We start from the raw sequence: 13,187 nt of genomic DNA, 5'->3' as shown, positions 1-13,187 counted from the left end.
TCACACTAGTGGTGATTCTGTCACTTATTCTCAAGATGTTTTGTTCTCTCTTTTGCACCTTCTTTTTAACTGTTACCTTCCCACCTGAAACTTACCCCTGTAGCAGGAGGTCTAATGGGAACTCTGTGGGGCCCTGGCCGGAAGTCTTCATCGTCTTTTGCTCTATAATCCTTCAGACCTGCTTCAGACCATTCCCAGGGCTGCCACTGGCAGAAAGAGCTGGAAAAGCCTTGATAGCCCCCAACAACATCTCACCATCACACATCACCCTTGTCACCATGTCAGGTCCCGTCCACAGAGAGGTCTGCATTGTGCTCAGGGTGGAATTACTTGCAACCACCTCGACCATGTTTTACTTCCTCCTGCACCCTTTGGACCTGATCCTCACAACCTTGGGTTGCATAGCTTTTTTCTCCTTGCCCACACCACTTCTGAAACACAGAGAGTTTATTGATGTGTAACTACTTCATAGTTCCTATATGAAACTTGTATATTTAAGGGCACAAATCTTAACTTATAGGTGTGTGAAATTCACAGATCACCAGAGGACTTTATTTTACTCTTAATTCTCTATTGAAAGCATCCTCAGTTCATAATTTCTTTAATCAGATTGGAAAGGAAAGAGGGTAGAGGGGAAAAAGTGGGAACACACTTTCAGAACAAAGTCCAAAAGGCCAATCTCTAGTGCAGTGGTGTCATAAAATCCTGAAAATAGAACAGCTAAAGGACAAGGTGCTGAACCCTTAGAAGGAGCAGTGCACTTTAGTATAATTACATCTTCACTTTGCCCCAAAACATAAGAAGGCTTTTGCTTTGTTTTTCTGAGATTGTAGACATAAAATTAGGTCATCTGTGGGCAATATATTAAGTTTGCTTTCATACACTGCAGGCCTTGTTAGCAGTGCTTCACAAAGCATCTCTTGAAAATGGAATACAAGATGCTCTTTGTAAATAAAAGTTCATGAGTCTGAGTGATGAAGTCATTTTCCAAAACTGCAGTGAACGATATTCTTTTTCACGAGCTGCTGAGAAGCCAAGAGGTGGGCTTGAGGAAAAGGATTTGAATGAAGCATGTCAGAGTAACCACTTTGCCCTATTAGCCCATGGCACAGCCAGGCTGCCTCTCCTCCTCCCCCCCATCCACAGACTCCCTTCCCCCCGACCAAAGAGAAGGGTTGTTGGGCAGCTTTTAATAAATTTAGCACTTTCCTGCTTTCCATTGAATGAGATGATAAACAAAAACAAAAAAACAAACATAGTCACAAATGCCCCTGCTTTGCACAGAGGGGCGGAGGGTACCCAGACAGAGCCAGTGGAGGTGGTGGAGGGGGAAAGCTGACCTCACTTCTGAACAGCAAAGTTGGAGTGGGAGGGTCCGGACACGAAAGGTAAAAAGGGAACGATGTGAACATGTGAAGGAACCCAGAGCACCGCGCACAGCGTCAGTCTGCATCCTGACAGGGGGAGATAAGGTGGCTGGGGAGCCAGCGGTGCTTTCCTGGAACACAACCTCCGTTTGACACTCTCTGCTTAAGCACTGCCCATCTGTATGTTATTGAGCTGGAGCCTCTGGGGAAAAGAGGAGCCACAGGCACAGAGAGTGAACGAGAGAGGGAGGCAGCAAAAGCGCTTTTCTTCCCTTGCTTTTTTTTTTTTTTTTTTTTTTTCACCCTTTTAAATAAGGATCTGGTTAGACTGCCTTGAAGTGCCACATCTGGAAACTGAACGCTGAAAGAAAGTTAAAATAACTGAGGCACCACTAAGCCAAGGGGGGCTGATTGCAGAAGAGGGTAAACAATTACTAAGACGCTAGAAGACCACTGCTGGATGTAAGGGGAGGAAATGGCTTTGATCTCCGCCTGGCCCCTGGTTTTTCCTATATTATTCTTTTCGAGATGCTTCTTCTCCAGCACAGCCTCGAGCTCAGGAAGCGTCTTTCTGTTTGACATTGAAGGTAGCTCAGCGGTCAGCACGCAAGAAGCTACTGTTATCAGAGGGCAGCAGCAGTCAGTAGCTACTGGAAGTTGGGTGCCTTTTGCCGAGGTACAGTAACTGCGTTCTCTCTCTGGTGTCTGCGCTTTTCTGCTTTCATCTGTCTGTGTCGAAGTTCTCATCTGGTTAACGTTAGCTTAATCATTCAATCCTTAAAGCCATGCCGGAGATTTTTGCAGGGGGTCTGAGATGCTGCATTTGGAGACTAGAGAGATACAGTTCAGAACTTCAGAATGCACGCGTGCCCTGCCTGCTGCGAGCAGGCAGCTGCTGTGTTTTGCAGTGAGACCAACCTAGCACGTCTCCAACTTTCCTGCCAACATAACTAAGCAGGCTTGTCCAAACAGAGCTGTTTTAGAAGGGTTAATTGTCACTACAGTTTTCTGCTTGCCTTATGCTTAAGATTTTAACTCATTTAAATTGACAAAGAGTTTCTCTCTTTTGGGGGCAAACACTGTGCGGTAGAAGTTTTTGCTTCTGTTTCTGAATGCCATCCACTTCCAAAAGTTCCTTTTGGTGATGAGAGCAAGGATAAAAAAATCAAACACGTGCAGGAAACTGCCTGCAGAGAAAACACCTGCAGAGATTTTATGTCTTCCAAAAAATATGAGGTTGAGATTAGTGACAAATAAAATTAGAGAGATCTGAGAAGAATTCTGACTGTGGAAAATTTTCCAGCAGTCACTGTGTTTGTTAGAGGATAGGGTGATACTTATTCTAGCAGGGCTACATCTGGAATGAACTATAAAAAAACACAGCTTGGGAAAACAATAAATTACTACAGCATGCACAGAGAGAGGGAGACAGTAATGTCCTATACGTGGGAGATGCAAAGTAAAAGGCAAATTGAGTTACATAAGGTCATGGGAAGGGAAAGAGTTGTTCTAGCATGACATCCAAAAATGAGGTGTGATTAGCACAGCCAAGTCAGTATGACAATATCAAGATCTCAATCTCTTATATCACAAGGCTAATTCTACCCATCCACCCCCATACTCCAATTATTAGAGCTAATATCCATGGAAATTAATGTATGAGCTTTTCAGATGGTTGGGGTTAATGCTGGACTGAACAGAGCTCACCCCCCCCCCCCCCACTGCTGTGGCTCCAAGTAGCAGTGCAGCCTCCCAAAATTCCTGCCTGCTTACCCTGTGAGGGACTTGCTGTGAAACATGACCCGTGTGAGAAAACTGGAGTCTAATCCCTGCTCTGCTCAGTGTAGGAGCTCTTAGGAGCCATTGGAGGTTTGGATGGGCTCCATGCCATGGGATGTACATCTTTGCACTCTCGGCCTGGGATGTCCCTGGGAAGCCACATTACCACCTGTTGTTTACAAAATGGAAAGTGAATGAAATGTCAGATTTAGGAGTTGAATGGATTTTGTAGCAGGATTTCATAGGATAAAGGCTCCAAATCTCTCGTGGCCATTCTGTTGTACGGTTTTCCAAAAATTTGTGTTAACAGACTTTACGAAGGTGCTGTGGGATATACACTGGACTTTACAGAAGAATGACACTTTAGCCCTATTCATCCATCTCAATCATCTCTGAAGCTTCACCTAATAGACTCACTAGCTGGTGTTTCTTCCAGCAGTTTATTTCAGTCACTACAATGGGAGCATTTACACACTGTTCAGATCCCATATTCCAAATGAACGCTGCTACCTGCAGTAATTATGCCAAGGCTCTTGACAGCAGGATGTTATCAGGAAGGAGATCAGGCTCCTTTGCTACATGCAGATGTCCCCATAACTATGTTTCAGGGCCCACCTCCATGCCTACTTCCAGAGAGGCCCAGTAGGATGTTCTTTTGGGACAGAACTGATGGCTTTGTTGCAATGATTCATGAGCTGGTAATGGGGGCTTGGGAGCTTACTCTAAGCCCAGAGATTGACCTGAGGACCAAAGAGTGACACCTGGTAGTGTCTCTTCCAGCCTTCAGATGGTTTCCTCTTCCCAAAATCCATCATCTCTCATTCAGCAACGAGAAGAGGGTCTATCCAAGCAGTTTTGAATCTGCCTTTTCCAAGCCTGAGTTCTTAGCCCACAGTTCACAGGGAACCACAGTATAAACTCCTTTACACAACACGGCTTGATTCAGCTCTCTCATCTAAATATTGACTCAGGCCCACAGCTCCCCCGAGCAGACAGAGGCTGTTAGTCACATTGAATAGTGCCAAGTTACACAAGGGGTTGGTTAGCGAGGCAGAGCTAAGGGAACCACAGGCTTTCTGTGCACAGACCTTCATGAGGTCTGTGGTGCCACTCAACCGCAAAGTCAAACAAACTGCTCTGAAGGCAGAACACAGGGCAGATAGAAAGCATGGCATTTCAGTATGAAGAGAACATGATGGACAGTACTGGACCCACTCATTAGTGTGCACTTCCTAGTGTCTTCAGAAATCCAGGTCTATAACAGTGTTGGCGGGAACTTCTAATATGCAAGCAATGTGATGTTCTTAATTCCTGCTAGGAGCTAATATTGTGAACTGACAGAAGAACAGGCAACCTCAGTTAATGTAAACAAGTATGTATTAGCACATATTTCTTAGTTTTCCACTTCTCTTCCTTTCTCAAGTTTGGCAACGTTAGAGGCACTTAGAGAAGCAGTTTAAAAAATTCAAAATTAATGTTACAGTGGAGCTTTCCTGTACCTTGGATTTGAATGAAAGTTTCTTTATGGCAGAGAGAAGAGACTAACTATATTTTCCATACTAGGCTAACTTGCTGTACCCCATCACAACATGGATCACGCGTATGAGTTGAAACTCTAGCAAAATCTAAATAGCTTGGTGCCCTGTAATAAATGAATACATAACTGGGGTTCAGTACATACAACTTAGGCCTGTAATTTATGCCTAAACTTTTTTTTTTAATTTGAATCAGGTATTGCATTCAAGTATTAGCCCAAATTTCACAGATAGTAATGGAAGCACCAGGTTTTTAAATTCCCTAATTCCTACTGGTTTTCCCTCAAAGGAGGGAAAACTTTCCCTGCAAGGACTTACTTTGGGATGGCTCCATTAATTAGCTAAAGATTAGAGAACATTTAGATATTTAAATTAACTACATTCTGCCAAATGCAAGGTCATGTTATCTGCATAATGAGCACTGGTAGTGGCCATTGTGAAATAATATACCTAACTCTATGCCACTGTTTCAACAAGAATTCTTATAAATTGCTGAACATTATTCAGAAAGTATCATGAAAAGGATTAAATTGCTAGGAATTTGAAGGTAACTGAGAGATTCTATAATTCAACATACTTAGCTCAGGGGAATAATTGCATAAGGATATACACAAACAACAGTTTTTCCAATAAGAGCTTCACTGATCTAACACATGAAGGTGCAATCACATGCAACAAGTGGAAATTGAAAATAACCGTGTTCATACTAAAAGTTAGTTACAAATTTAAGTTTTAAAGGTAATTAAGCAAAGGAGAATGGACCCAGTTGCATTGGATTGCCTGTCAAGAGGCAGATCAGTATGAACAGCACTCTGTGAAGTACTCACCTCACTTATGCAATTTAAGATGTCTAATGTCTGTTTCTTGGGATAGGAGCACAATAAGGCATGCAGGGGAGATGTTATGGTGCTGAAATCCTGAGGGAGCATGAGCCCAAATCTCCAGATCCAGCTCATCACTGTAGCCCAACTGCAGCTGATTGCATTAAGTTAAAGATTGTTTTTTTTTCCAAATGAGAACGAATCTAAATATTTTGCAGGGAAGGCTCATCAAAGATGATAGAATTTCAGACTGACAGCCTAACTGCAAATGAAAGCAAACAAGTGAATTGTAAACATTAAGAACCCTTGGCTTTGTGTTCAACCTGTTTGCTTAAAGAGGGCAGAAGGAAAAGGGAATAGCGAGACAGAGACACAAATGAAAACTGGAGCTACCTTCTGAGAAAAGTTACATCCCACTGTCTAAAACATGCCTTTAAAATAAGAGGTAGGTTGTACATCACCATTTGGATCTAAACCTGCTACTAGCAACATTTATATTTGCAAATTTCACTGACATGATGAATTTAATTGCATAAATACCAATTTTATTTCTCAGTAGGATCAAAGTTGCTTGTAATCAATGGAATAGTATAGATTATCAGGCGAGAATAATCAGTGGGGCAAGACCTCAAATACTAGAGAACATGGCAAAGGATTCCCTGTGATTCACATTGTCTAGTCACTCACTTTAATGCAAAATGAATCTAAGGTGATATCCAGATAAGATTCACTTCATTTTTATATACTACAGGAAGTTCCAGAAAATAACAAAGAAAGCCCAGTATAGGAGGGCTGTGGAGAAAGAACTAGTGAAAAAAAAGAGAAGGCATTCTGTGGAGATATTTGCTAAGTGAGAAAAGATGAATTGAAACATCCTCTGTGGAAAGAATTGAAGCATATAGTGGGAAAGGAAGCAAATAGTTGAAGGAGAGGAAAAAAATAGAGCAAGAATGAGATAATCCAAAGCCTTAAGGGAAAAAAATAATAATAATAAAAAATCTAAAGTAGTGAGTAGAAGGCAGAGAGCCAATTCTCAGAGTGAGAATGATATTGATGGATAAATTAAAAACTGTTTCCGGCATCAGTGCTTTTGACACAGAGGAAGGCAAAATAAGACTAGTTCTTTAAAGGAAATCATTGCAATTGCCAAAGCAAAAATGAGATATTTTCTACAGAAGTCAGTAAGAGGCAGAAGTAAACTTTTGGAGCTTGCACAATAAAATGACGTATTTAACCATCATTTTTCCCACCTGACTTCTAGCAGCATCTGCTAATCTATGTTCTTAAAAACAAGCAACAATATCTGAGATACTTTCTTTCTGGTTTTCTAAGGTAATAAGCAATAATGAGTGCAGGAATCATAGCAAGCTCACCTCTCTAGAATAGCTTACATTAAACATCTGAAATAGAATAAGCAAAAACCCTAGCCAGTTGTTAGCAAATACTCAAATTATCACCAAATTGCCCTCATCCCTTTCCCAAAAAGTGTTGAACCAGGAGGCCTTACAGACTGTTTAGGGAAAACACCAGGGGATCCTTACTTGTAGTATTATTTCTTCAAAACAAACTAGTTCTAAAAGAAATAGACATAATCCTGATGTTTAAACCAAAAAAGGGCTTTAGCTTGACAGAAATCTTTATATTCTTTTAAGCTAATAGGAACTGTACCTATCATTAAGAAAGCAGACCTTTAAATAATACCATTTCAGACCATTAGGGTTACATTAGGTTAACTCCCATAAAGGGCAATTTGGATTTTTTTTTTTTTCAACAAGTTTATGTTCTGAGAAGCTTCTATTAGCAGGGAGGAAGTTTTACTGCAGATGTTTGTGATTCCAGCTTAAGTTTCTCATCAAAGCTTTAATGAAAATCAGCTGCTAGGAGCAGAGCCATCAGAACCCAAACCTTTTAAATTGTAGGAAGCTAAAGTGAATAGAACTGAAGGACAGAGCAGATGGGTAGTGTTCTCTATTTTGAGAAAGCGCATAAAGTACCCCCCCAGAATAATGCTTTTTAAACTGTACTGCAGTGAATTCGCATAAAGATTTGGGCTGATACCAGCAAAGCGCACCAAAGCTAATTCAGGATTGTGAAAACCAATAAAAGGCATTTCATGCCTGTTCTTATCAATGATATAGGAAGCAAGTTAAGAACTAAAATTCCAGGTTTTCCAGAGGCTATGAGAAGCAACAAAATAACTGAAAGAAAACATATCCTGATTTTATCTGATAAGACACCTACAGTTTTAATTACAGCTCTTCACATTCATGAGCCATTCAAGAGATAGGTGTTGTTTCTGATTAAGATATAACCAGTCACTGATAATTTACAGTTTGCTTCTGGACTTCTGATATTAAGTTCTGACACACGGAATCCAGGCAGAATGGGAAGAACTGGCACAAGTGCTAAATTGAATCACAATTTAATAAATAATGAATCTACCCATATGAGCAACTTGCAATGACCTGGGGGGTTGGAAGTAGGTAATCTATAAGGCCATCTAAGCCATTCTATAACTCTAAATACAGCCATTTTATCTAAATGAATGATAGTTAAATTCTGTCCTCCCAACAAAAATGAATAAAAAAGGATTTTTTCCACCTTTCACTGTTAGTGCCAGATGTAGGAAGATACATAGGGAACAAGTATCTAAACCAGATCATTTCTGGGCTGTTGTGCCCTGTTACCACCCAGTTGCATCCTGTTGCTTTTGAATGAAAAGACTTTTCAGTGGCAAGAGATTAGCAGACTTCATCTTTGTGCAGGTTTATGTTTTGTCTGTCTCTCTACTTTCCTGTCAATGGGAGGGACTGTAGAAGGGCTCTACAACATTAGTAAGGCACCAGTTAGTTAATTCTAAGTCAACTGAAAACTGGAGTTCAAGTAAGGGATTTTTCTGAGGAATGGAGAAAGAGATGACTTTCTTCTTTCTTCCTGATGAATCTATTTTTCCCTTCCTTGAGACAATAAGAAAATGATTCCTTCATTATTAGACCTTGTCCGTGATGAAACCAGCCATGGGTAGCAAGGCAGTGAAAGATCAAGAAAGGTCATCTCTTTTCCTTAGTCCGGATATTTCCTCTGCCCACCTCCAAGTATCAGTCAGAGAGCACCTCTGGGTGCAGGACTTGTAGCATTAACCATGCGCAGCTGCCTCCCTTCCTTCTTACACATTTGCAAGGTGCTAGCACCACCAAGCTGGAAACTATGCTGAGAATACAGACCAGAATCATAGCACTTTCCATCAGCTGTCCCATTTTGTCCACTTTCAGGCCACTCTTGGGAAGCAGAGATGGATGAAAGCTTCTTTTCTTAATCCATCAAGTTTTTCACTCTTGCATTTGGTACTAACAGGCTTTTAAATTTATGCTTTGCCAGCCAGACAAGATCGCTGTATGTCTCTACTGCAATTCCAAAATGTCAAAGAGCTGTAAAATCAAACCAGGAAATACTAGAAAATTGGTGAGGTAGTTGTGGCAAAAGGGAAACCAAAAGCAGCTTCAGTCACACCTGGCCATCTTTCTCAGGTTTACCACACCTGATTTAACACTGTCCCACAAGTACAGTAGTACATGCTTTAAGAAACACTTTCATTGTTTATCTCTTCAAAAATTTTGCGTCTGTCTGGAAATTTCTCTGGGAGTGCTGTACTACGTCAACTGATTATGTCCCCCTTATGTGGAGGACGCAGGTGAATGGCATACAGCTCAGACAGCGCATTTCATTTGAGTGAATTTGTGGGGACTGGGTGGAGGGGGGTTAATGACGAAACAAAGCAAAATTATTTATCCATTTTCCTGTAAATTGTTTTTCTTGAATAAGCTTGGTGTTTTCTTTGAAAGCAGAAGATCAAATAGCAGCCTTTCCAGCTGCAGATCTTCTATTTGCAGTAGTGAACATCTGTAACAGTAATATTTTTACTTAGAGGCTGTAGCAATAAGTACATTAGAATGGAGGCTGGTGTTAAACTCTAATCCTTAGCCAGCTTGCAGACAGCTAAGACATTTTAGCCCTTCCTCTCTTTGGAGAAGAATGCCTTTTAAGCAGAGGCTTTGTCTTTCTCACTGTATATGGAAAAAATGACTATGCACTTCGATGGAGAATGCCTAACTGAGAAGTGTTTATGTTGGATCCAACCCCATCTCTGTTGCTGAATGGCATTTTGTTTTTCACTTGGACTGGAGAAGGGGTAACAGTCTGGAAACATTTTCAACACAGGAAATTTTGAAAATTAAACACAATTACCTTCTTAAGGCAATAGATAATGTTGTTGTTCCACATAAAGCCATCTGGTTTTCAGCTTTGGATTGTTTTTATAGGAGTCACAGTTACTGCGTCACTACTGCAATGGAGGCATGCACAAACTCCTCCAAGGAACAAGAATATTGTGACAGTGGTCTGGAAGGGGATCTCCATGTGTTGTGTTTTTTTTTTTTTGCCATTCTCTGCTTTGCTTATTTGTTTGGGGATTACCCATGAATGACGAGCCATATACCCTCTCCCTCCAATTCCAAACTTCTCTATGCAACAGGGAAAAATAGAAACAACTTTTTTTCTGTATCATCTCTGCCAACAGAGTGCTATCTACAGTCAAAGCAACTGGTTTCAATCTTGCAAGTTTTAGTTTTAGCAACCACTGAGTGTTTTGTCCAAAACTTTGTGACGACAGTTTCTGCCAGCAGCATAATCTGGAGTTTATCATCATCAGAAATAAAGATCTATTTTGGAAGCTGACGAGTTGATAACTCTTCAGGTGATGCATACATATTCCCAGTTGTCAGGGATAAGCCAGGAACTGAGGTATTCAAGTTGTCTGTTATTGTTAGGGCCTTGTCCTGTCTTCCTCAATGAAAATCCAATTTTTTCAGTGACTTTTGAGGAGGGCTCAACTGTTCCTTATATATAAATGATGAAGATCTTATGGTGTTTCTTGTTTGAGTGGAAATCAGATTAAATTCAGTCGTTAGACATTCTCTTTAACATCTGCAGGCTGGCCAGACATGGCATGCATGACTGCAGAGCAGCCTCTGCACTGTGCACTTACTGAGACATCATCAGACAGACAAAAAGCGATGATACTGAGAGCCACACACACGGGACAAGATAAAGGAGACTAGTAATAGGAAACAGGGCTTTATTTCTTTCATCACTCACTGAACTATTTGTTTACTGAAAACGATTATGGATTCAAAATCAGTGACAGGTTGTTTGTTTTTGTTGTTGTTGTTGATTTTGACATTAAAAGATTTAAATTCCTGAGGATCAAAAAAACACACCACTGTGGTTTTAACGACTATTTCATACACATGAAAACTCAAGAAAACCCTATTATTAGATTCATTTGCTAATTAAAGCCTTAATTGAACTATCACACCTTGGAATTCAATTTGAGAATATGTAATGACATTGGAGTTTTTTCACTGAATGACATTCAACAAGAAATAATTTGCTTTCACATTTGTAAGCTAAATAACAAAATAGAAAGCTTGTTATTTTGTAATTCAATAATTGCTTTAGTTTGTAATCTCATTAAATGCTATTAGAATTGAAATACCTGTCAAGACAAGTGGATAAAAAAATATTACCAGTATTGTGTCCAAAACTTGATCACCAACTTCTGGTTCATTCCTGATTTGCAGCATCAATGGAGCACTGGAAGCAGTAAGTATTTCATAGCTAGCACTGTCATAAATTGAAGCAAGCAATACAAAAATTTAATGTACTACATCAAATTGTTTAGTATAAAATCTATCATGAATATTATAAAAATAAGTTTGAAATTGCAAGTAACCAATTTATGTGAGGCTTCTGTCCTTGAAACTGCAAATTCAGTACAGTGGCTTTTTGCATGCAAATATTCATCTAACAGCTGTAGTGTCCTAGTAAATGGGTATTTAACTGCCTGCCTATGATGTCACACTGAGAATTCACTTCTCCAGTAACAACAGTAAGAATGTGACCTTTGTCATCTGAAAGAATTTGGACCAGAGGTAACGTAGGCTTACAGAAATTATAAATAGTGCTTGGGGGCTTAGGGGAAGCTGGTGAACAATCTTATTTGGTTTTAATTCTCTAGGTTTGTAAGCTCTCAAAGCTCAGATTAATTTAGCAAACATCAATAGAGAAGAAATAAGCAAGAGCAGGTGTTTGGTTCTGTGTGCATATTGTGGAGCCCCTCACAGTGTAGAACAGAAATTCTGCCCATCTCTTTTTACAGTGACTTTGCTGACAGAATATGTTTGATGAGTGGGTCTGGTCAAAGGCTCTGTTACTAATTTCTGAAAGCCTCGTTCTGCAGGAGAAGACAAAGATTCTTCTGAAGTGTCACTACATAGGGATTTATAGGCTCAAGCACAAAGACAGCAAAGCAAAGTAAACAGAAATCCCTTGAACACCTTAAAACCATTCCTACAAAGTTAATTTCACTTTTTCACATGAAATTTTAGTACAGTCTTTCTCCCTGACTAATCCAAAAAAGTTCTTTCAGCACTGGATTAAAAAGACTGAAGTCATGGGACTAGCAACAACTTATCATAGCAGACACTGAAAATAAGTAATGGCTACTAGAAATGTTTGTCATATGGGGATATACATTATTCCCAGTTGTTTTGACTACTTCTCCTAAATGAAGTCATACAATCATCATCGAGGCATAGAATGGTTTGAGTTGGAAGGGACATTTACGACCATCTAATTCCAATCCCCTGCTATAGGCAGGGACACCTCCCTCTAGACAAGGCTGCTCAAAGCCCCATCCAGCCTGGCCTTGAATGCTTCCAGGGAGAGGGCATTCACCACCTCACTGGGCAACCTGTTCCAGTGTCTAACCACTTCACTTTAAAGAATTTCTTCCTAGTATGTAATCTACATCTAGCCTTTCAAGTTAAAAACCATTTCCCTTTGTCCTGTTGCTACCTGCCCTTATGAAAAGCGCCTCCCCAGCTTTCCTGTAGGCTCCCTTCAGATACTGAAAGGCTGCTATAAGGTCCTTCTCTAGGCTGAAGGTTCCCAGCTCTCTCAGCCTACCCTCATAGTGGAGGTGCTCCAGCCCTCTGATCATTTTCATGGCCCTCCTCTGGACTTGCTCCAACAGCTCTATGTCCTTCTTGTTTTGGGGGTCCCAGAACTGTACACAATACTCCTAATGACTTGTTTCATTGATGTGGATTACATTGGGTGCACAGAGCTTCTTCTTGTGAAAACTAAAGCTAATGGAAGTTCTGCAGATGATGTTCTTTGTTGTTGCCTTCCTGGATTTGACACCAACTTGGGAAAGCATGAAAAAATACGAAAGCCTGTCTTGATCAAAAAAAATGAGGTACATCTGAATGGGAACAGAGTTTTATAGAGGCCTGAAACCATGGGTGTAAATAGTAATAATTATTGTGGAAATAAAGCCGTTATGTAGCACTTCCACTAGCATACAACAAAGCTCTTTCCAAAGACCACTACTGACATTTTTCCATTTCACAGATGGAAAAACTGAGGGAAAGACTGATATGCATAGTCACACAAGATGAGTGGAACAGTGTATTTTCTGCGGTTTGGTATCTTTATGAACATGGTTAGAGACAATGGAGCCCATGTACAGAAACAAGGCAATACTTTTCTCAACAATTTAGTGAAAAGCAATCTTTTTCTCATGTTAGTTTCAAGCTTAATATAATGAAGCTATCACTGTGTAG

The 13,187-nt window shown here is 40.3% G+C and overlaps 1 protein-coding gene across 2 annotated transcripts in view; it reads left to right on the top strand.

Annotated features, from left to right (window-relative positions):
• The first annotated feature begins 1,466 nt into the window (after nucleotides 1–1,466).
• Nucleotides 1,467–13,187, top strand: part of LAMA4 (laminin subunit alpha 4) — a 95,784-nt gene continuing 84,063 nt past the window's right edge. For both annotated transcript variants that reach the window (XM_042877712.1, XM_042877701.1), the window contains exon 1: nucleotides 1,467–2,043. In XM_042877712.1, coding sequence (XP_042733646.1) covers nucleotides 1,843–2,043 — 201 coding nt within the window. In that variant the 5' untranslated portion in view covers nucleotides 1,467–1,842. The remainder of the gene's footprint in view (nucleotides 2,044–13,187) is intronic.

The sequence above is a fragment of the Lagopus leucura genome, unplaced genomic scaffold, assembly GCF_019238085.1.
Source record: "Lagopus leucura isolate 7727_CA_CO unplaced genomic scaffold, USGS_WTPT01 Super-Scaffold_73, whole genome shotgun sequence".
Lineage (NCBI taxonomy): Eukaryota > Metazoa > Chordata > Aves > Galliformes > Phasianidae > Lagopus > Lagopus leucura.
Note: the sequence above shows the minus strand (reverse complement) of the source record. Positions and strands in the feature narration are given on the sequence as shown.